We start from the raw sequence: 25,105 nt of genomic DNA on the forward strand, positions 1-25,105 counted from the left end.
CTTTCACTTTGCTGTGCAGAAGCTTTTTAGTTTGATGTAATCCCACTGTTTATTTTTGCTTTTGTCTTTACTTTATGGTGTCAGATCCAAAAAACCATCACTAAGACCTGTGTGAAGGAGTTTACCACCCGTGTTGTCTTCCAGAAGTTTTCACCCTCTCCCCCCTCTCACCTCAGAACATCTGTTCTCTGTATCTATGAGGTTGTTGTTGTTTTGTTTTTGTTTTTAATTCTACATTTAAGTGAGATCATACGATATCTGTCTTTATCTGACAGACTTATTTGTAGCATAATGAACTCAAGGTCCATCTACGTTGTAGCAAATGACAAAATTTCCTTCTTTTTGTAGTAAAATAATGTTCACCTTGTCTATATAAATTTTCTTCATTAATGGACATTTAGGTTATTTTCATTTCTTGACTGTTGTAAATATAGGCACACCTTGTTTGTGGTGCTTAGCTTTTTGTGCTTTGCAGATACTATATTTTTTTTAAAAATTGACATTTTGTGGCAAGGCTGCATATAGCATATATATATCAGCACTATATTCCAACAGTATTTGCTTCATGTTTTGCATCACATTTTGGTAATTCTCACAGTATTCCAAACTTTTTTCATTATATTGGTTAAGGTGATTTGCGATGAGTGATTATGACTTGTTGAAAGATCAAATGATAGCTAGTGCTTTTTAGCATTAAAATTTTTTTTTTTAATTAAGACACATACATTGTTTTTTTAGACCTAATACCATTGTAAACTTAGACTACAGTGTAGTGTAAGCATAACTTTTTTATGCACTGGGAAACCAAAAAAAATCATTTGGCTCACTTTTTTTTTTGCCATATTCATTTTATTATGATGGTCTGGAACCAAACCCGTAATGTCTCTGAAGCATGTTGTACGGATACAGTAAGCATAGGTATTTTTTCAAGCTTGTTTTTGTTTCCTTTGGATAAATACCAGAAAGGGGATTACTGGATCATATGGTAGTTTTATTTTTAATTTTTTAAAAAACTTCCATAAAGTTTTCTATAGTGGCCTCATCAATTTATATTCCCACCAATAGTGCACAAGTGTTCCCTTGTCTCTACATCCTCTCCAACACTTATTATTTGTTAAAGATTTATTTATTTTAGGGAGGAAGGGGCTTGCACATGAGCAGGGCAAGGGGCAGAGGGAAAGAAAGAGAATCTCAAGCAGATTCCACACTGAGTGTGGAGCCTGACACGGGGCTTGATCCCACAACTCTAAGATCGTGACCTCAGCTGAAACCAAGTGTTAGATGCTCAACTGACTGAGCCATCCAGGTGCCCAACACTTGTTATTTCTTATATTTTTGATAATAGCCATACTAACAGGTATGTCTCATTGTGGTTTGATTTGCATTTCCCTGATAAGAAGTGATGATAAGTTCTTTTTTATGTACCTGTTAACCATCTGGATATATTCTTAGGAAAGATAGTCTAAACTACTGCCCCTTTTTAAATTGGATTGTACTTCTTTTTTTTTTTTTTAAGGATTTTATTTATTTGAGCAGGGGGAGGTATAGAGAGAGAGGGAGAAGCAGACTCCCCACTGAGCAGAGAGCCCCATGTGGGACTTGATCCCATGACTCTGAGATCATGACTTGAGCCAAAGGGAGACACTTAACTGACTGAGCCAACCAGGTGACCCTGGGTTGTACTTTTTAAATTGATTTTGGATATTAAACCCTTATTAAATATGTACTATGTAAATATTTTCTCCCGTTTGCTATTTGCCTTTCACTTTGCTGTGCAGAAGCTTTTTAGTTTGATGTAATCCCACTGTTTATTTTTGCTTTTGTCTTTACTTTATGGTGTCAGATCCAAAAAACCATCACTAAGACCTGTGTGAAGGAGTTTACCACCCGTGTTGTCTTCCAGAAGTTTTATACTTTCTAGACTTATGTTTTCGATTTTAATCCATTTTTAAAAAGATTTTACTTATCGAGAGCACGAGTGGAGTGAGGTGCAGGGGGGGGGGGGGGGAGAAGCAGACTTCCTGCTTAGCAGAAAACCTGATGAGGGGCTCCATCCCAGGACCCTTAGATCATGTCCTGAGCTGAAGGCAGATGCTTAACCAACTGAGATACCCAGGTGTCCCAATTTTAATCCATTTTGAGTTACTTTTGTATATGGTATAATTTAGTGATTCAGTTTTTCTTTTTTTGCTTGTAGCTGTAGTTTTCCCAACACAATTTATTTGCAGAGACTGGCCTTTCCCCATTGTGTGTTCTTGGCTCCATTGTTGAAGATTAACCATATCTGCATGTGGTTTTTGGGGGAGAGGGAGGCTTTCTATTCTGTCTGTTCCATTGATCTGTGTCTAGTTTTTTGTTTGTTTTGTTTTGTTTTTGCCAGTACCCTACTGTTTGGATTACTATAGTTTTGTAATACAATTTGAAATCAAAGACATTGATGCTTCCAGGTTTGTTTTTCTTTCTCAAGATTGCTTTGGTTCTCTGTAGTTGTTCCATTACAAATTTTAGGATTTGCTCCATTTCTGTTGAAAAAGCCTTTGGAATATTCATAGGGATTGTATTGAATCTATACATTACTTTGTGTAGTATGGACATTTTAACAGTTCTGTTGCACGGAATGTCTTTCCATTTGATTTTCTTGCCTTTCTTTCACTAATGTCTTATACTTTTCAGCATCCAGATCTTTTGCCTTTTTGGTTAAATTTATTCTGTGGTATTTTATTATTTTTGATGCAACTATAAATGGGATCTTCTTAGCTTCTCTTTGTGATAGTTCATTACTATTGAATAGAAATACCATATTTCTGTATACTGATTTTGTATTCTGCAACTTTACTAAATTTTGTTTATTCTAACAGTTTTTTGATGAAGTTTTAGAGTTTTCTATGTCATATATCATCTGTAAATAATGATAGTTTTGCTTCTTTCTTCCTAATTTGCATTCCTTTATTTCTTTTTCTTTCATTGTTGCTCTGGTACGGAATTCCATTACTCTGTTGGATAAAAGTGGTGAGAGTGGGCATCCTTGTCTTATTTGTGATCTTAGAGGAAAATAAATTCAGCATTTCTCCATTAGGTATGATGTTAGCTGGGGGCTTGTTCTATACAGCCTTTATGATGTTGGGTACATTTCCTCTATACCCACTTTGTTGAACCTTTTATCATAAATGGATGTTGAATTTTGTCAAATGTTTTTTTCTCCATCTATTGAGATGATATTCTTTTTACTTATTAATGTGTTTCACATTGACTGATTTGCTGATGAAATAACTCTTGTGTTCCTGGAATAAACCCCATTTAATCATGGTGTGTTATCTTTTTCATGTGTTGTTGTATTCAGTTTAATATTGTGTTGAAAATTTTTGCATCTATGTCCCTCATGATTGTGGGTTGCTGCACTGATATTGGAGTTTATGGTTAGATTGTGTCTCAGCCTGTCGTATTCATTTCAACATGGGGTTTTTTTCTTGTTAGCTTGATCGTATAGAAGTAGCTCAGCTACTTTTTGGATTTCTTACAGAGGAAATTACTCTTTACTTAGTTGTATTTGTACTCTTGTACTTATTTGTTATTTTCATGGGAGGAAATGAATTAAGGTCCTCCTATGTCACCATCTTAAGCTGGACCCTCTGAAGATATTTCATTTTATTATCAAGCTACTCATAAGTTAATTCTTTTGGACATGAGGATATTAGTTTCTGGAATATTTATTTTTATTAAAAGTGTATGAAAATATGAATGGGAATCTTTTCCAATACTGTATTTTTTGTAAAAAAAAATCCTATCATGAATTCCAAAACTTGTATACATTATAATTTATTAAAGATCCATTACTATTTTATATGCATATATTACTTTCATTTACATTTACTTAGAAAAGGATTGAAATGTTCTTTTATGAAGATAATATAGTAAGTAGATTTATATTCTTAACTCTAGATATCAAAGATATATTAAAAATAAGTGTTAACTGTGTGAAATTAAGTATTTATAAAGTAGTTGGAAAACAAACTGCTGCTCAAAAATTTGTCACAATCGGTAATTTAAACTGTATTTAATACATATACCCTCTACACACACATATCTACTTACATATAAAAGCAGGTGAAAGTCTAAAGACAGGTGTAAGACGAAGTAGTAGTAATAGTAGTAGTAGTAGTATTTTTTTTTAGATTTTGGTTTTTTTTTTATTTATTCATAGAAACACAGAGAGAGAGAGAGACGAGAGAGAGAGAGAGAGAGAGAGAGAGAGAGAGAGGCAGAGACACAGGCAGAGGAAGAAGCAGGCTCCATGCAGGAAGCCTGATGTGAGACTTGATCCTGGGTCTCCAGGATCACACCCCAGGCTGCAGGTGGCACTAAACCGCTGCGCCACTGGGGCTGCCCACAGTAGTAGCATTAAAGTGTGTTACAAATGGATATTTTTTCACAGTGTAAGATTTTATTTCTTATGGAAATCAATGAATCATGGAAACAAATGATGTTTTAAAGGTTTTCAGTAGCACCGCAAACGAAAATTTTATACTAAATAGCAAGACAATACCATTGTTTTTATTTATACACAGATAATTTTCAAAAATTGGATATGTAGTAGGTGGCAACATCAATCTTAATAAATTCACAAGAAATATAACCATAGATTCTGCATTCTTTGACCCTATTCCGTATAATGAAACAATAAAAGTTATCAAATAAAAAAATTAATTGTAAAATTCTAGTTAAAATACTACTTGAAAAGAAAAACCAAGAGTGATATTTAAGACATAAAAATAGCCCTGATAAAATTATTGCATTACCAATACTACTGGGATATTGATAATAAAGGGGAAGAGGAATTAATAAGGATGAAGCAAGCAATTAAATAGAACACAAAACCTTCAAAACAGTATCCTGGATAAATCCATCTTTTTTTTTCACTTACAACTATAAAAGTCACTGGTGAGATTTAAAAAGGAAAAAAAGAAAAGAAAATATAAGCCAAATATTAAAATACCCCAGACAGAAGAGAGTTTAGATTTTATATCACCATATTTAAAATGTATGAGAAATGGGCTATCTTCTTAGAAAATAAAAAAAAATTATGTGCAGGAAGAAATTTAAATAATCTAAATTAATTGTGTCCTATAAAATTCTAAAAGTTTATTGAACTTGTCTTCCCATAGCATCAGATTTCACCTGGCACTTCTAGTCAACCTTTGAGAAACAGTGGATTCTTATGATACTGAAATATAATAAGAAGTTTCCTTATTGTCTACTACTGCATAACAAATTACCCTAAAATTCTGCAGTTTAAAGCAAGCCTGTATTATCGAATACATTGTCTAAAAGCTGAGAATCCGCAAGTGGCTTACCCTGGTGAGTCAGGTTCAGGCTCTCCCAAGAGGTTATAGGCAATCTCTTTACTGGTACTGAAGTTATCTGAAGGCTATAGATACTTCCAAGCTTCCTCATGTGAAGGTTAACAGGTGTCCATTCCTTTCAGCTATTGAAGTGGGAGTTTTGGTTCTTTTAAGCCTCTCCACAGCTACCTAAGTCTCCTTAGGACATGGAAGCTAGTTTCCTCATAGTGAATGATCTGGGACAGAGTCCAGTGGAGAAGCTGCCGTGTTTTCTTGACATAATCTTACAAGTGACTCACTTTTGCCCTGTTCTATTGGTTTCCAACCAAACAAGTTTATATAGCATGAGAGAGATTTATATCCTGGGGCGCCTGGGTGGCTCCTTTAGTTAAGTGTCTCCTTCAGCTTGGGTCATGATGTCAGGGTCCTGGGATGGAGTTCCAAGTTGGGTTCTCTGCTTAGTTGGGAGTCTGCTTCTCCCTCTCCCTCCCCGCCTCACTGTACCAGTGCTTGCTCTCTCTCTCTCTCTCTCTCTCTCTCTCAAATAAGTAATCTTTAAAAAAAGATTATAGACTGATCTTACTAAGGAAAATATATGCAAAATTTCAGAAGAATACTTAGGTAAGAAGCATTTATTAGTAAGAATCTAAGAATAGTTTTAAGAGTATAAAATCTGCATCCGTATCTCAGCATTCAGTCCTGGCTCAACCACTTACAAGAACTATGTAACTATCTTATGCCTCAGTTCTCTCATTTCTCAAATGGAAGAAGTAAGAAACTGTACTTTACAGTGAGGTAATATTTGAAAAGTACTCAATGTCATACATAGCACTATATAAGTGTTAAGTAAAAATTATTTGCAGGAGATAAAATATCATCTTAATGGGTACTGAAATTTCAAGGAAATAAAAACTCATTCATCTTTTAATAATGTGAGTTCAACTTGATATAGGTTAGTAAAAGACTTCACTTATCAAATAACCATTTTTTTTTAAAGATTTTATCATTTGAGACCAAGAAAATGTACACTAGCAGGGGGAGGGGCAGAGGGAGAAACAGACTCCCCACTGAGTATGGAGTCCTGTGTGGGGGCTTGTTTCTAGGACCCTGGGATCATGGACCTGAGCTGAAGGCAGATATTTAACTGATGGAGCCACACAGGGACCCCTGTATTTTATATTTTATATTTTAATATGATTTAAAAATTTAAGTGCAATAAAAAATTCTGATGAGATTTTAAATGCGGAATTTAACCACTTAATCCTAAAGTATAGAAATAAGTTAGACAGAAGTAAGACTTTTAGGGCTGTCCACATGGCTCAGTCAGTTAAATGTCTGACCTTGGCTCAGGTCATGATCTCAGGGTTATCCTGAGATTGAGCGCTCTGTTGGGCTTTGTGCTCAGCAGGGGTCTGCTTTTCCTTCTCCCTCTCACTTTTGCCCCTCCCCTGCTCTTGCTTCCTCCCACATGCTCTCACTCATAAATCTTTTAAAAATTTTTTTAATGTTTATTAATGAAGGGAAAACTTCTTTTTCCAAATAACTGCATGTACTATAAAATGACATATTAGGAGTAAGGCATTAGTACTAGTATGCAGAAAGATCAATGAAACATAATAGTACAGAAACAAACCACTTGATATGAGATTATAGTATATAATTCAAGAATCACTTAGAATGAAATATAAAAGGAATGTTTATTAATAATCTTATTTTCATGATACTGGTTTTGTTTTTTTGCATTATCTGTTCTACTGTTTTAGGCAATAATTTTCATGTCTGATAATTCTTAGATTGCTCATTTTTCTTCAAGTTTATTCCTGTTTTTTAAGGTAGTGTGTTAGCAAATCTTAATGAAAATGTGACTCAGTGTCTTTTCACTACAGACTATTTACTCTGAATTCTCAGGTTGTTACTACTCTTAAAAATCACTGAGGGTTTTTATTTTGTCTGAAATGCCTTGCAGTTTATATATCCTAATGGAAGACAGGGTTGTTTGTCCAGTCAAGGTAAATTAAGTGAGTTCTTTAAGAGATGATATAGATCACTGTAGAAATATTTGTTTCCAAATAAAAATATGAAAAATTAGTTTTAATTCTTCTTTTGCAGCATAAGGATTCAGTAATTTATTGGGGAGTAGAACTGGAACTCTGGGGAAACAGGATCAGCTAAATAGGCAGGTTCTCCCCACCCCCCATTCCTGTCCATAAAGCCTTATTTTTCTACTTTATAATCCTAAAGCTCTTAAGGCTGCATCTCCTAAATTAGCTGACTGGAAAGAGCTGTCATTTGCCATATCCCCCAGTACCATTCAGTAAGCTCTCATTGGCACTTGAAATCTGCAAATACACAGACCTTGCAAATTCTGGCACCAGGTCTGAAACTGGATAAATAATATGATTTATCTTCCACAAAACAGGTCCAGAGACCACTCTTCTGTCCATGTAATTATAGGTACTTTAATCCTGGGAGATAAGAGGGAAAAGGCCTTCACAACTCAAGAAAGCTGGCTTTTTAGTACGTACTTTCAGGAATTTAAAGGTAAAATGAGGGTGTTCTGATGCTTGAGGATAGGTTTGGTTTTCTCCTGTTTAGGAGAATGTGGCAAAGATGTCTAATTGTCAACATACTTGGTCTCTCTGTACTTTAGTTTTTATATCTAATGGTCAGAAACACTTGGAACCAGACAGGCTAATATTTTACAAAATGTTTAGGATAATTTCTTGGCCTTGTGTCTGGCGAGAGACTATGCAGTGCTTACAAAAATAGAACAGGAAGAGACTAGAGTTATCTCAGTTACTTTATCTTCCTGGCTTATCTTCTTCATTTGTAGAATGACAGGATGAAACCATAAGATGATTTTATTTATTGGATTTTTGTGTGATTTCTGTAGTGTTGAACAGATTTTTTTTTTAATAATTAGATAAAGTGTAATATATCCTGTTTTTATAAAGAATGGAAACTTTGCCTGCTAATACAAAGAAAAGTTAATGCTTAAATAATGACAGTAACTTACTAAAATTAAAGTTCTAAGGCAATGATAGAAGAGATGAATAATATTGTGAATTCTGTGCTAATAGACTGGGGCCTACGATGTGCATAACTTCCCACATCTGAAATTTTAAAATAAGTGGGTTTATTAGTAACAACTCTTTTTACCTTGCTAATTTTTTAGCACAAGGAAATAATCTCCCCTTTCCTACAATTTGATTAGTACAGAGTTGCTTAGCCCCTTCCTGCCAAAAAAGCAGCCCTTCAATTTATCAATTTTATTTTTAAAATATTTGAATAATTTTTATTAAATGTTCTAATAGTTTTAATGTATTCGTTCTCTTCAATCTTGATTGATAAAATTAATCATTCTTTGGGTTTGTTATACTCTTTCTACTTTTTGAGCTGAAAATGTTTTTCCTTTTATCCTCATTCTGTTTTTTGTTTAGGAATAGAGAGTTTGTTAAAGAATGAGTTTGTCTCACAGTAAAGCATTTGTCACACCTCATTAGTTCTGATTACATAATGGTTTAACTAGTATTAGTCACTAAGTAATTTGTAATTGCAGCTTTTATTTACTACCTTCAACCAAGAGTAATTTTAGGTGAGTGCTTTAAGTCAAATGAGCAAGAATAACAAAAATGTTTGACACTTTAGTTACTTGTTTTGCTTTATCTTTAGCAAACATGGACTAATTAATTTCTTAGGGGGGCAGAGTCAATGAATAAAAGTAAAATATAAATTAGAAGTTTTCAAAGAGATTTAGATATCTGCTCTTTGATATATTTGTTAGCATATTCATTGGAACAAGGGCTGCTGTTGTACTTTTAACTGTCACTGAGTAGGTGGTTTTGTAGAAATCATATAATAAAAATCAGAGCTAGATCTTTTCCACTCTATCTTTGCCATCCTTCTGTACCTTTAAGAACACAGCAGTGAGGAGCTCTCCTGGATGGCTCAGTTCCTTGTGCATCAGACTCTTGATTTTGGTTCTGGTCTTGATCTCACAGTCTTGAGATGGAGCCCCCTGTGGGGCTCCCTGCTCAGTGGGGACTCTGCTGCTCTCCTTGTCCGTCTGCCCTACCTCCCATTCATACTTTTCTCCAAATTAAATTAAAAGAAAAAAAAAAAAAGAGCTCAACAGTGAAACAGTGTTTGAGACATATTTTTGATGGGTTGTGTCATTGTTTAGTAGATATTCCTTTCCTCCTTTCCCTCCATGGAAAAGAATGAGTGTACCTCCTGACCCATTGATGTGGGGCTTGGCCTCATGGCTTACTTTAGCTAATGAGATGTGAAAGAATATGTACCATGTCTGAGCATAAACATGTATATGCTTCCATGGTTGTATTCTTTTCTATGAGAACAGCATGCTCCAGGTGCTCTTTCTTCCTAGGACCCAGAAGGATAGGCACATGGAGCAGATCTGAACCTGATCCACAGCCTGGAGCAGAGCCAACATAGCCAGTCCATATAACTATGCAACAAATGTTTGTCTCTGAAAGCCACTGAGATTGTGAGTGGTTAATTATACAACATCATCACATTACAATCTGACTGAATTAACCCATCCATCTAGGTAAAAGAAAATCAGCAGATTCAATGAAAGAACCAACATTTTTAGTATTTAAAATAACAAATGTTGTTCTATGTTATATATATAAATCCCATTTCTCATACTGTTGATTTATCAGCATCCAATATTTATTTGGCCTATGGCTCTCAAGTCATCATTCTATCTGTTTCTCAGGCTCACACAGATTTTTGGCTATGTTAAAAGTTGCATATAGTATGTGGTTCCCTTTAAGATTATTTTTTAGCTCCATTTGGAAGATGTTATACTCTCCATGGTCTCCTTTTTCCCCCTTTTTGTCTTCTTGTTCTTATTTTAATAGGGTGAATTTGTGGTGAAAACTTGGTAAATCTTACACAAATGGGGTATTTAATGGCAGACCTGCACTTCAATTTGTTACCAGTTTTGCATGGAAGTTACTCACTCATGTGTGCATTCATGCAGGGCCTGCTACCTGGCAGGTACTGTTCCAGATGCTGGCACTATTACAAATAATATAACCCCTGTACCTTAAGGAACTTTGCAGTTTGGTGGAGGTCAGGGACAAACACAAGTAACTGCAAGAAAAGGACGAAGTATTAAAGCACCATATGGGTGTAGGAAGACCTCATTTGTATTCTAGGGGGAGATGAAGGGTATAAAGGAGTAAAGGTAGGGAATGGAGGAATTGGAGGAAGAGGCATGATCTGACTTTTAGCTCCTTTTTGGGGGCTATAACTGGCATATAACATGAAAATTTGAGGTTTACAACACACTGATAAAATTTACACTACCACAGTATGATTGCCACTGTGGCACTTGCTAATACCTCTATCATGTCACATAATTATCTTCTCCAGTGGTGGAAACAATTAAGATCTAGTCTTTTATCAAGTTTAATGTTTATAATATAGTTTTATTGTGTATAACCACTGTACTACAGTTTATTAGATCTCCATGATTTTTATCTACTAGTTGCAAGTATATACCCTTAAACAAAATCACTCCAATTCCTTCAGGCCCCAGGCCCTAGCAACCACCATTCTGCTGTGTTTTTTGCATTCATTTTCTTTTAGATTCCACATATAAGAGATATCCTACATTGTCTGTCTCTGTTTGACCTATCTCACTTAGATTAATGACCTAAGATCAACCCATGTTGCCACACAAAGCAAGATTTATTTTTTTCTCATGGCTGAATAGCATTCCATTGTGTATGTATACCACATTTTCCTTATCCACTCATCCATTGGACACTTAATATTGTTTCCATAATATTGCCTATTGTAAATAATACTGGAAGGAATGGAAGGGTGCAGGTATCTTTTGGGGATAGTGATTTCATTTCCTTTGAATAAATAAAGTGAAATTTCTATATTATGATAGTGCTATCTTTAATTTTTTGAGGAAACTCCATATCCCACCAACAGTACACAAGGGTTTCCTTTTCTCCACATCCTCATCAACACTTCTTTTTGATGATAGCACCTCACATCTGTTTATTATGAGTATCTTATTTTGATTTTCCTGATGATTAGTGATATTGAGCACCTCTTCATGTACCTGTTGGCCATTTGGATATTGTGTCTGTGTATTTAGACACAATGTCTCAGCTGTTCCCCTGCCCATTTTTTAATCAGATTTTTTTAACTGAAATGTAGGAGTTCTTTATAAATTTTAGATATTAACTTCTATCTAATACATAGTTTGCAAATATTTTTTTACCATTCCATAGTTCTCTTTTCATTTTATTGTTTCTTTTACAGTGTAGGAGATTTTAAGTTTGATATAGTCCCACCTACTGCTTTTTGTGGAGTTTTCTTGTGTTTTTGTTTTGTTTTGTACTTTTGGTGTCACACAAACTATCATGTCAAGACTGATGTCAGAGAGGCTCTTACCTGTGTTTTTTTCCTAGGAGTTTTACAGTTTCAGGTCTTATATTTAAGTCTTTAAGTCCGCCTTGAGGCAATTCTTGTGAGTTGTATAAGATAGGGCTCCTTTTTTTTTCCCCCCCCTACATGTGGTTATACAGTTTTCCCAGCATCATTTCTTGAAGAGATTATCCTTTCCTCACTGGATATCCCTGATCCCTTTACCAAGTACTTGTTGACCTTATATGCAGGGATTTAATTCTGGGCTCTTTATTTTGTTCTGTGGGTCCATATGTCTGTCTATCCTATGCCAGTACCAAGCTATTGTAATTACCATAGCGTCATAAGATAGTTTGAAATTAGGAAGTGTGATAGCTCTAATTTTGTTTTTTTCTTCATGATTGTTTTATCTATTTGGAGTCTTCTGTGGTTCCAAACAAATTCAAGATAGTTTTTTCTATTTCTGTGAAAAATTACATTGGATTGGGATAAGGATTTCACTGAATCTATAGATTGCTTTGGGTAGCATGAATATTTTAACAATATTATTTCTTGCAACTGTGAACACAAGATATCTTTCCATTTGTTTATGTTGTCTTCAATTTCTTTTAGCAAAGTCATATACAGATCTTTTACTTCTCAGCTTATTCCTCTGTATTTATTACTGTTTTTGATGCTTTTGTGAATGAGATCGATTTTATTTTCCTTTTCAGATGTATGTTAGTATATAGAATGCACCTGATTTCCATGTATTGGTTTTAATTTGTGCAACTTTACTGAATTCACTGATTAAATCCAATACTTTGAGTCTTTAGGGTTTTCAATATATAAGGGCCTATCATCTGCAAATAATGACTTATTCCTCTCCTATTTGGATACTTTGTCTTGACTGATTACTCTACGTAGGACTTATACCAATTATATTGAGTAAGAGTGGTAAGGTGAGCATACTTGTCTTATTCCTGATCTTAGAGGAAAAATTTTCAATTTTTCCCTGACTATAATGTTAGTTGTGGGTTTGTTGTATTTTAACTTTATTGCCATTAGGTATGTTTTTTCTATATCATACATGTTGAGGGTTTTATCATGAAAGGATGTATTTTTTCAAATGTCTTTCCTGTGTCTGTTGAGTTGATCCTATGTTTTTAATCTTTTATTCTATTAATGTGATATATCTCATTGATTTAAGTATGAGCAATTTTTGATTCCCAGGGATAAATCCCATTTAGTCATGGTATATAATTCCTTTAATGAGTTCCTGAATTCAGTTTGTTAATATTGAAAATATTTGCCTCTCTTTTCATAGAGTCTATAGTTTTCCATCCGTGTAGCATCATTATCTGGCTTTGGCATCAGGGTAATGCTGGCCTCATAAAATGGCTTCATTAATTCTTCTTTAAATATTTGGTAGAATTTCCCAGTTAGGTAAGACATCTGGTCATGGTTTTCCATTGTCAGGAAGTTTTTGATAGTGATTCAGTCGCCTTACTTGCTACTGTTCAGACTTCCTATTTGTATTTCTAGGAAATTATCCATTTCTTCCAGGTTATCTAATTTGTTGGCATATAATTATTCATGGTAGTCTTTTATGATCCTATTTATTTTGGTAGTGTCTGTTTTAATTTCTTTTTATTTGAGTCTTCAGTCTCATATTCTCAGTCTTCCTTTAAGAGTTGTAAATTTTGCTAATCTTTCCAAAACAAACAGCTCTTAGTTTCATTAGTCTTTTATATTGCTTTTCTGGTTTCCATTTACTTTTACAATGATCTTTATTACTTCCTTCCTCCTTCTAACTCTGGGCTTAGTTTGTTCTTTTTTTAGTTCCTTGAGGTGTAAAGTTAGGCTGTTGCCTCTCTTCATAGAGTCTATAGTTTTCCATCCGTGTAGCATCATTTCAGGTCTTTCTCATTTCTTAATATGTGCTTTCATCACTATAAACTTCTGTCTCAAATTAGTTTTGCAGCATCCCATTGGTTTTGGTATGTTGTGTTTCCATTTTCATTTATTTTGAGATACTCTGTTTCTTTTCTTTTAATTGGGTATAACTGACATGTAACATTATATTAGTTTCAGGTTTAAAATGTAAATATTTTATATTTATATATATTGTGGAATAATCACCACAGTAAAGCTAGTGAACATCAGCCACGTGTAATTATAAAGTTTTCTCATGATAAAAACTTTAAAGATTTGCTCTCTTAGCAACTTTCAAATGTGCAGTTTGAAACTATTAGGAACTATAGTCACCATGCTGCATATTACATCCCTATGACTAACATTTTTTATAACTGGGAATTTGTACATTTTGAATACTTTTGCTCACATGTCTCAACCTCCCACCCCTGCCTTTGTAGCTGTTAGCTTGATTTGTTTGTTCCACATTTAAGTGAGATCATATTAGCATTTCTCTTTTACTATCTGACATATTTCACGTAGCATAAATTCCTCAGGGCTTATCCACGTTCTCACAAATGGCAAGATTTTATTCTTCATTCTTTATTATAGCTGAATAATATTCCGTGTGTGTGTGTGTGTGTCTGTGTGTGTGTGTATGAGAAAGAGAGAGAGAATATATACATACATACTGCTACATCTTTACCCATTCATCCTTCACCGGACATGTAGGTTCTGTTGTCTTGGCTATTGTAATTAATAGAGTTTAGTAATATTTTTTGATAATTTTTACATCTATGTTTATCATGAATATCGGCTTATAATTTTCTTTTCTTGTGGCATCCTTGTCTGGTTTAAGTATCAGGGTAATGCTAGCTTTGTAAAAACAGTTTAGAAGAATTTGCTCTTTTCTCCTTTTCTATTTTTTGGAAGAGTGTGGATTGTTATTAATTCTTTGAATATTTGATAGAATTCACAAATGAAGCATTCTGTCCTGGACTTTTGCTTATTGGAAGTTTTTGGTTACTGACTCAATCTCCTTACCAGTAATTGGTTTGTTTAGATTGTCTTTTTATCTATTTCTTCAAGGTTCTTCAGTTTATCAGCATATAATTGTTCATTGTAGTCTTTATGATCCTTTGTATTTCTGTGGTTAATTTGTAACATACCTTTCATTTCTGATTTTTTTTTTTATGAGCTTTCTTGGTGAGTCTAGTTAAAGGTTTGTCCATTTCATTTGTATTTTCAGAGAAACAGCTCTTTGTTTCTTTTCCATTGTCATTTAGTCTGTTTCCTATAAATAACTCCAAACTTTTTAATTAATATATATATTTATATATATAGCTTCAGATTTGTTATCTCCTTCCTTCTACTAACTTTGGGCTCTATCTTTTTTTTCCTGTTCCTTGACCCATACAGTTAGTTGTTTACTTGAGATTTGTTCTTATTTCTGGAGGTAGGCATTTATTGCTAAGAATTCCCCCTCTTAAGTTTTTGTATTTTTTTTAGGTCTATTTTCATTGTCTCAAGGAATTTTTAAATTTCCTTTAATTTCTTCTTTGATATATTGGTTGTTCAGTATCATGTTATTTAATCTCCACTTGTTTGTGAATTTCCCAGTTTTCTTATAATTGTTTTTATCAGACATCTTTTCTGACCATGTAGTATATGGTTTCAATCTTATTAAATTAAATTTGGAGTTTATTTGTTTTGTGTGTGTGTGTGTGTGTTATGAGAGAGAGAGAGAGAGAGAGAGAGAGGCAGAGATAGGGGCAGACTCCCTGTGAAGAGCCTGATGTGGGACTTGATCCTAGGACCCTGAGATCATGACCTGACCCAAAGGCAGACAACACTCAACCACTAAGCCAACCAGGTGCCCTCTTATTAAATTTGTTAAGACTTGTTTTATAGCCTAACATCTAATCTATCCTGGAGAATGACTATACACTTTAAGAAGGTGCAGTCTGTTGCTTTGAATTATATTTTCTGTAAATATCTGTTAAGCTCATCTGTTCTGACATGTTAAGGCCTATAATTCCTTTTACTAATTGATTTTTCCATTGATATAAGTGGGTATTGAAGTTCCTTACTGTTATTGAATTGCTTTTTCTCTCTTCAGATGTTTTAACATTTGCTTTATATATTTAGGTGCTCCTGTGGCTGAATGCATAAATATCTACAAATGCTTTTCTTCTAATTGAATTGATCCTTTTATCATTATGTAATCTCCTTTTTTAACCTCTTATGATAGTCTTTGTTTTAAAAAACCTTATTTTGTGGATATACATATAGCGAATCCAGATTTCCTTTTGGTTTCCATTTACATGGAATATCTTTTCTCATCCCTTCACTTTCAGACTGCATATTCTTATATCTGAGTACTCTTATAGGTACCACATAGAATCTTATTTTTTTTTTATTTTTAACCCATTTGCCCGATCTTTTGATCAGAGAATTTAGTCCGTTTACATTTAAAGTAATTTGATAGTTATGCACTTCTTGCTGTTTTGTTAGTGGTTTTCTTTCCATTCCTCTGTTTCTTTTGTCTTCTTTTACTTCCTTTTGTGGTTTAATGGCTTGCTAGTGGTGTTTCTAGATTCTTTTCTCATTATTTTGTATATGCTTATCTACTATAGGTTTTTGCTTTGTGTTTACCATGAGGCTCACATATAACAATTTATAACAATCTGATTTAAGCTGATTTTGAATGCATTCTAAAGCTCTGCAGTTTTACTCTCTTCACATCCTGTTTTACGTTTTTGATATCACATTTTATATTTTTTTTATTGTGTGTATCTTTTAATTATTGTAGTTATTTTTACTCTTTATTTTTTAACTTTCATGCTAGCTTTATGATTAATTCACTACCCTCAATATATATTTATTTTTACCAGTGAAATGTATACTTTCACAAGTTGTTACTATTTAGCACACTTTTTTTCCTACTTAAAACAGTCCCTTTAACATTTCTTGTAAGGCAGGTTTGTGGTGATAAACTCCTTTGGCTTTTGCTTGTCTGGAAAGCTCTTTATCTCTCCAGTTCTGAATGATAACTTTGCTAGGTGGAGTGTTCTTGGTTGTGACATTTCTTCTGGCCTGCTTCCTTGTATGGTTACAACTATTTTTTCTCTTAGTCTTCTTAAGATTTTCTCCTTGTTCCTAACTTTTGATGTTTTAATTACATTTGAAAACATTTGGTAATGTCTAACTGTGCATCTTTCTGGGTTCATCTTTCTAGGAATTCTCTGAGCTTCCTGGATCTGGAGGTGTTTTCCTTCCTCAGAGAAATTTCCAGTCATTATTTCTTCAGATAAGTTTTCTGCCCCTTTCTCTCTGTTTTCCTTCTGGGAGTCCTATCATGCAAATGTTAGTTTGCTTGATTTTATCCTGTAAGTCCCTTAATCGAGCTTCACTGTTTTTCCATTCTATCTATCTATCTATCTATCTATCTATCTATCTATCTATTGCTACTCTAATTGAGGAGTTTCTTTGCCCTGTGTTTGAGCCTTTCCTCTGTTTCATTGCTACTCTGATTGAGGAGTTTCTTTGTCCTGTGTTTGAGCCTTTCCTCTGTTTCATGGTATTGAACCCCTCTTGTATTTTTTCCAGTTCAGCTATTTTATTCTTTAGCACTGACTTCTGCTTGGTACTTTCTTATGTTCCCTATCCCTTTGTCAAAGTTCTCACTTTTTAACATTCAACCCTGCCCTAGCTTCTGGTTGTCTCTCAATTCTTTGTGTTTGTCCAAGCATCTTCTTATTTCTAGTAGATCCTTGTAGTTGTGGTGTTCCAGTACCAGTTAGCAACCCAAAGTGGGGGAGGGCCTCAGTCAGCATCTAGATTCAGGCTGATTTAGAAGCCAGACCCTTAGGCAGTAGCTTTTAAACAATGCAAATATATATAGTCCAGTGGGACCACAAACATAAGACCCACTGGCCCTTAGAGCCAGGTGATCTAGAGGCATTGTCTGAGTGGTAGTTGTGATAATTAGGGCTCTAAGCAAATTTATAAGCTCCTTTCTTGAAGATTCCATAAGCTATAATGAGGCAGAAGGAGAGCACAAAGATAGCATTCCCTGGCCTACATTCCCTGAGAGCACTTCTGTAGGCTCTAGCTGGGTGCCAAACCTGAGGCCTGTCCCTAGGGCTGAAGCTCCAGGACAAGCAAGTCACCATTTTTAACAGAATGGGGATGTGTTTCAGTCTTCTGTGTGGTACCCCAAGAACTGTCTGATTATTACAGTTCTGGGGGACTCAGGAACTCAAGCTCAGTTGCTACCAGAGCCAGGTAATGAAGGGTTATCCTCTGGGTTGTAGCCACAAAAATCAGGGCACTAGACACATGTAAGGCCTCCCTCCTAAGAGATGCTGATACTTTGGAGTACAAAAGAGGGAGAATGATAGATAATACCTGCCCTCTCAGGGCTCGGGGAAAGGTTTACAGTCATCCCTTAAATGTGTGTTTAATTAGAAGCCTGCTTCTCAGATTGCAGCTATGATGATAAGCTAATAGGCCTCTTTCACAAAAAGACTGAGCTCCTAGTTCTCTACCTCTTGCTGTGCCCTGGGGGTGATAGCTGTTTAAGAACTCTTTCTCTATTGGTTATAATCCTGTGGGATTTATGAGCATTGTCTCCACTGGCCTCCAGAGCCAGTTGATGTAGAGGTGTCCCCCAGAAGCAGTTGTAAAAACCAAGGCACCAGCCAAGAATAGAAGTTCCTCTCTTAAGGGCAAGCTTAAGCAAGGCAGATGGAGAGTGTAAACATTGCATCAACTGGCCTCTGTTTACTGAACTCAATTCTGTGGATGTCTATAAATGTGCCAAACCAAGAACGTCATATCAAACCCTCCAGTCAGAGCTCTTGGACTAGCAAATGGGCCTCTTTCTCAGACTGGGAGTGAGATTCGGTCTGCTATCTGTACTCTGCCCTGGAAGTCTTGGTCTGCCAAACTGCCTCTTTGATTGTTACAGTCCTGTGGGACCCACAAAAACAAGCTGCTCATTCTCTAGAACCAAGTGATCAAGGGGTGTTTCTGGGTGGCAACCGCAAAACTGGAGCACCAGACATAAAAACCAGGATCCTGGGCATGGATAAAAGCTCTTCTCCAGAAGATATTATTACTCTATAGCACAACCAAGAGAGATCAGGAACATGGCACTCACCAGAGTAGACACCTGCCCTTCAGACCACTGCTTTATTTGAAGGATTTGTTTGCTAATCTTAAAGTCTGGGCACCTGCCAAGGACTCCTTCCGTACTGGGCCCTGGGACAAGTGAATCTGCACACGAGTCTTTGAAGAGCCATTTTTCAGTTTACTGTATCCCCATTAATCTGGTAGGTATAAACCCTGGTTTTCAAAGCCAGGTGTATGGGAGTCTCATCTCTCAGGTGCCAGTCTTAAACGTTACGATGCCCAATGTGGGATCAAACACTTTGCTTCTCAGGGAGAGGCTCCAACTTTTAAAACCCTATCTGATTATGGGTCAGGGGTGGGGGTTTATGGTGAGATTGTGCCTCCACCTTTCCTGCCCACTTTGATGTGGTTTTGCCCTTGCATACCACATGCGAAGAGGTCACTGTACCAGGTTTTAGGGTTTCTTTTTTTTTTCCAGAGGAAATTGTTCTATAGATAACTATAGACTCAGTGTGTCCATGTGAGATGAGTTATAGGCTCTTCCTAGGTCCCTATCTTGAATTGGAACTGTTTTTTTTTTTCTTTTCCTACTAGAGTTATTATTCAACAAAATTATAAAGTAAAACTACAAAGAAACAAAAGTATTTGACACAGAGACACAATTTTGTAAAGATGAAAGTTAGCAGTAATTAGTGTAAGTACAATAAATTATATCTGTTGATATTTTGAGGGAAAGTATTACCAGAAGCAACACTAAAATATAGCATCATTGCCCAGCCAATGAAAATATTCCCATAAAATATTAATGATTTTCACTTGAACACTTAATTTTTCAGTCCTCTTGAATTTATATGCTGATATTTGATGTTCTATTGCAGTTTCCACTTGCATGGAGTATTTTTTTCCCATCCTTTCAAGTCTTATACACATCCTTGAAGCTGAAGTACATCTCTTATTGGCACCCAATAATTGGGTCATATTTTTTGTCCAGCCAACCAGGGTGCCTTTTGATTAGTGAGTTCAATCCACTTCCATGTAGAGTAATGATTAATATGTAGAGACTTACTGATGCTATTTTAATTGGTTCCTGGTTTTGTATTTCAGTTTTTCCTTTTTCCCTCTCTTTCTAGGTAGAAACCTTTGTAAATTGGTTATTTACCATGGTGGTATGCTCTGTTTTCCCCTTCTTTGTTGATCGGCTGTGGGTTTTTAGTCTTGTATGTACCATGGGGCTAGCATAAAATATCTTAGAGATGAAACCATTTCAGGCTGAGGATAACTTATTTCTGACTGCCTAGAAAGTTTCTATTTTATATTATTGATGTTACAATGTATGTATACCTTTTTTTTTTTTTTGAGTTGCATTAACAACTTGTAATTTTTCTTGCTTTTCCTTTAACTTTTATACCGTAGATGAATAGCTAACACACCATCCTAATTTACAGTTAGTTTTCTAAGTCTGAAAGGTATATTTTTTTACGTTTACCTAGTGTGTTGTGTACTTTTCTGTTTTCATGTGGCTGGTCAGCCTGTCTTTGTTTAGCTTGAAGAATCCCTTATTGCATTGCTTGCAAGGCAAGTCTGGTGGTGGTGAATTGTTTTAGATTTAGTTGGTCTGGAAAAGCTTTTATTTCTTCACATCTGAAGGAAAACTTTGCCAGATAAGTATTGTTGGCTGACAATTTTATATCTTTCAACACTTCAAATATCCTTATATTCTCTACTGGCCTGTAGAGGTTCTACAGAGCAATCTGATAGACTAATGGGAATTCCTATGTAGGTTACTTTTTTTTTTAACCTGAATGCCTTTATGATTCTTTAGTACTGATTTGTGAGAATTTATGTCTTATACAAGGTCATTTTGTTTAGAGATAAAAGGATAATCTATGAGTTCAGTAGGCAAGCCTTTTCTCAGGTTTAGGAAATCCTCCGCTGTTTGTTTTGTTTTGTTTTTATTCTGATATTTGTCTTTTTTTATGGATAATCAGCACTCATTAGGCTTTCTTCACTTTTTTTTTTTAACTCTAAGTTCCCTCTTCTGTGTTAATGTCAAAATTCTTATCCTCCATGTCAGTTATTCTTTCTTCCTTGTGGTCTGCCTCATATATATGTTCTCTGTTACATTCTTGATCTCATTTACTGGATTTTCAGATCCAGAATTTGTTTGGTAAAGAACTCATTTTGTTTGTGGTTTTTTTTTTTTAGTATTTTATTTATTTATTCATGAAAGACACAGAGAGAGAGAGAGAGGCAGAGACACAGGCAGAGGGAGAAGCAGGTTCCATGCAGGGAGCCTGACGTGGGACTCGATCCTGGGTCTCCAGGATCAGGCCCTGGGCTGAAGGTGGCGCTAAACTGCTGAACCACCTGGGCTGCCCTTATTTGTGTTTTTGATTCCTAACTTAATTGAATTGTCTTTCTGAATTTTCTTATAAATTGTTGAGTTTCTTTATTACAACTATTTAAAATTCTTTATCAGTTAAACTATTCTGTGCCAGTGAGCTTGATTGCTGAAGATTATAATTTTCTTTTAGTGGTGCCATATTTCCTTGATTTTTCATAACCTTTGTAGAAATTCATTAGTACTTTCACATTTGAAGTAGTACATACCTCTTTAATTCTTCTTTTTGTCTTCTGCAGATGGGTGTTATGTTCTATAGTACTGCTATTGTCATCTTTTTCCTCTGTGTTTATGAAGATGCACCTGTTCCAGTTTTGTACCTTCTTTGTGGCAGTTTTTTAAAGCTTATATGTCTTACCTGGTTCTTATCATGTACCAGGCCAAAAATCTTTTTGTTTGTTTGTTTTCTAGAAGTAATGCTATAGCTCAAGTTTGTGGTTTCTGAGCCCGCTCTCTTATCTCCTGGAGACTGCTCTCACAGTGGCACATGGGATCCTGCATAAGAAATAACAGAGCATGAGGAGAGAGATGTGGCTTTAGCATCCGGTGCATTTACACCCAGTAGGATGATCCCAGCAGTAGTATTCCCTGCTAAGCACAATCCCTTTTACACCATTTGAAATTCTTATCTGCTGCTTTCCCAATATCCTCCCAACCCCGAGTTATAGATCTCCTACCTACTCCAGTGCTGAGGGAGAGAATGGATTTCTCCAGTTGCCATAACTAGGCACTCACTGCTTTTCTCTTTTCCCTGCAGGAGAGGTCACCACCACTAGATAAAGTAGCACTCTTCATTGTTTCCTGGCAACCACCCCACTGCCCAGTGAAAGTTTCTCTTACTATCTCTCAGGCAGACAAACTCCTCTATTTTCTCCCCTTTACAGTGGTGTGCCAGAGTCTGCCTTAGAAAAGGCTAAACTCGGGATCCCTGGATGGCACAGCGGTTTAGCGCCTGCCTTTAGCCCAGGGCATGATCCTGGAGACCCAGGATCGAATCCCACATCGGGCTCCCAGTGCATGGGGCCTGCTTCTCCCTCTGCCTATGTCTCTGCCTCTCTCTCTCTCTCTCTGTGTGACTATCATAAATAAATAAAAATTTTAAAAAAAAAAGGCGAAACTCTGGCAAGTTCTCTTTCTCATGCTACTCCCTCTACACTTACCTGATTTTTGTCCTGTAGAGGCAAGAGGGGTCTAGGAAGTTTGGCTGGCTCCTGTGGTTCCCAGCCCATACAGAGGATTCCTTAGAGTATAAGATAATAGGGCTAAAAACACCCACGAGAGTCCTTTTGTTCATGTATGAATGTCTAATCCTTTGATTTTGGAGGGAGGATAAATGGGAATATTTTATGGCAAGCATGTTGCTTGACCCCACTCTCCAGAATCATCAGATGTTCACTTTAGAAAGTTCACTTTGGCTGCAGGGTGAGGAAGAGCTAAAAAGGTCAAAAGTGTAGAAACATGAAATGAGGGCATATTTATGACTGTTATTTCCTAATCTAAAGCTAATGCAAACATTTGATTTTATATAGAGAATATTTTGTCATTTATAAGGTTACTTTAGTATTGGTCTAATTGATTTTTCCCAATGAAAGAGGACTAGTAACTAGATCACATCATAATTTTATTATAATAAGTTTGAACTATATGAGGGAAAATGAAAATAATGTATTTCAATAACAGCTTTTTTTGATCTATAATTTGCAAAAGAAGGAAAGGATGCCATGGTACTATTTGCTTAAATATAGTACCCTTTATATATAAAATGGAAGCTTAGAAAATACAACATTCCATCTAAAGGGAGAATTACCCGAGGTAACATTAGATAAGAACACGAAAATACCTATACCCTTGCCAATCTGCTTCACTTGAAGTTAAAAAGCAAATACCAGAGCTACTGAAAACCATGACTGTCCTAGCAATGCTTCCGATACACAGAATTGTTTTTAACCTTCGTTACTGATAAAACTTCCCTTTTAATAAAAATGGGATTTCAATAATACTAAGAATATTTTCACTACATGCTGTCTGACTTTAAAATTCTGTGACAAGAAGTAAAATTCATTTTATTATTCATAGTATTCATATTACTTATTTATTCAATTTACATTAATTGGGTAATTGAAAACAAAAGCATTTTAAAGATTTATTTATTTTAAACAGCATGAGAGGGAGGGCCACAAGGAAAGTGAAACAGAATCCCAAGCAGACTCGGTGCACAGCCACAGCCGAGGTGGGCCTGAGATCACAACGTAAGCGGAAACCAAGAGTGGGATGCTTAGCCAGTTGTGCCACCATGGTGACCCGAAAACAAAAGCATTTTATGTTGCAGTAGCATAGAAGTTTTTAATTCCATACATGCTTCATAGAGACTAAACCCTAAATCAGAGTAACATCAAGAAGTTTTTTAGATTGTCATAAAGATGTTCAATGGCTACTGGTCAAAATTTGATTTACAGATCTAAGTGACAATCTACACTACTTTAGAAGTTTCATACAAATAGTTTTACTAGCCATAACCAATTTTTCTTGATTTATATATAACTAATGTTTTTTAGTTTAAAGAATGAATCTTCTGTGCACAGTATTTAAAAAAATACTTTTGATTACTGCTTTCTCCAATTATGGTAGACATCTATAAACCATAATAATAAGCATTCATAGTACTAGTGGGTGTTATTTTTCCGGTAATTTTATGACAAATTCTTTGAGTAATAGTACACATTAAATGTAGATTATTTAAATGTTGATTACATTAATTGTAAATGTTTTAATGATAGAGGACTTTGTCATTTTAAGATATTTGCTAATGGGGTGCCTGCTTGGCTCATTGACTCTTGATTTTGGCTCAGATCATGATCTCAGGATGGTAGGAACTAGCTCCTAGGCAGCCTCTGAGCTCAGGGGGGAGTCTGCTTGAGATTCTCTCCCTCCTCCCACTGGTATACACTTCCTCTCAAATCTTAAAAAAAAAAAAAAAAAAAAAAAAGTTGCTATTGATTCCATTTAGATGTAAACTTGATTGGTCACACCTGGGAATAGAATCCAGATTTTTCTGTACCATATTCTTTTTAAAGAGACTTCTCTGGATGTAGAGTATATCCCTATTTATTCTTTATAAGAAATAAACATATAGGAAGAAGTATTGCATAGTAGTCAAACATTTGAGTTCTGAATTCAGATTGTCCATTTTGCCTCCAACCATCTACCTCATTTAGTACCTCCCTTCACATAGTTCCCTAAAGTAGTTAAAAAGTAGACTCTTGAGCATATTATTTCACAGTAACAAAATTGACTAAGGGCTTTTTCTGCTAGAATTCTGTTAATATTTATGTTTAATAAGTATTTATCTTAAAGTTGTTAAATCACTTTATTAAAAATATATACTTTTATTTTTACATTATAGATAATTTTTTCTCTAATCGATTTTTTTGTTTTGTTTTAGGTCACTTTTCACATTGAACCATATAGCAATCGAGATGATCAAAACATGTACAAAAATGTCAAATATATTATAGACAAGTGAGTTTCTTTGTTTATATTACTGTTTTATGACCCAATGATAATATACAGTTATAAGAGTACATTTAAATTATATTTGAGTTTGAAGACTTATGGTCTGATATACTAAATTTTATAATAAATAATCATTTTGAGGAACATTTCTGAAATTCCTTATGATTCACTTTTTGTATAGATTCTAATTACTGATTTTGTGTTTATTAAGCTTTATTTATGATTTGTTGGCTGATACTTTAAATTGGTATCCATAAATCACTAATACAGAGTTTTGCCTTTTCAAAAGAAGGTTCAAATTATAAAATGTGAACTGCTTTTATATCTGTGGGCCCACATCCATTATTTTCATTTATAATTAGTCTGATTACAAGAAAAAAAATTTCTACAGCTTCATTGTGTTCAAGGA

The 25,105-nt window shown here is 35.1% G+C and overlaps 1 protein-coding gene across 3 annotated transcripts in view; it reads left to right on the forward strand.

Moving 5' to 3' along the window:
- MANEA (mannosidase endo-alpha) overlaps positions 1 to 25,105 on the forward strand; it is a 63,338-nt gene that overhangs the window by 33,075 nt on the left and 5,158 nt on the right. For all 3 annotated transcript variants that reach the window (XM_072737521.1, XM_026002895.2, XM_072737518.1), the window contains one exon: positions 24,626 to 24,702. In XM_072737521.1, coding sequence (XP_072593622.1) covers positions 24,626 to 24,702 — 77 coding nt within the window. The remainder of the gene's footprint in view (positions 1 to 24,625; positions 24,703 to 25,105) is intronic.

Source organism: Vulpes vulpes, chromosome 1 (assembly GCF_048418805.1).
Source record: "Vulpes vulpes isolate BD-2025 chromosome 1, VulVul3, whole genome shotgun sequence".
NCBI lineage: Eukaryota > Metazoa > Chordata > Mammalia > Carnivora > Canidae > Vulpes > Vulpes vulpes.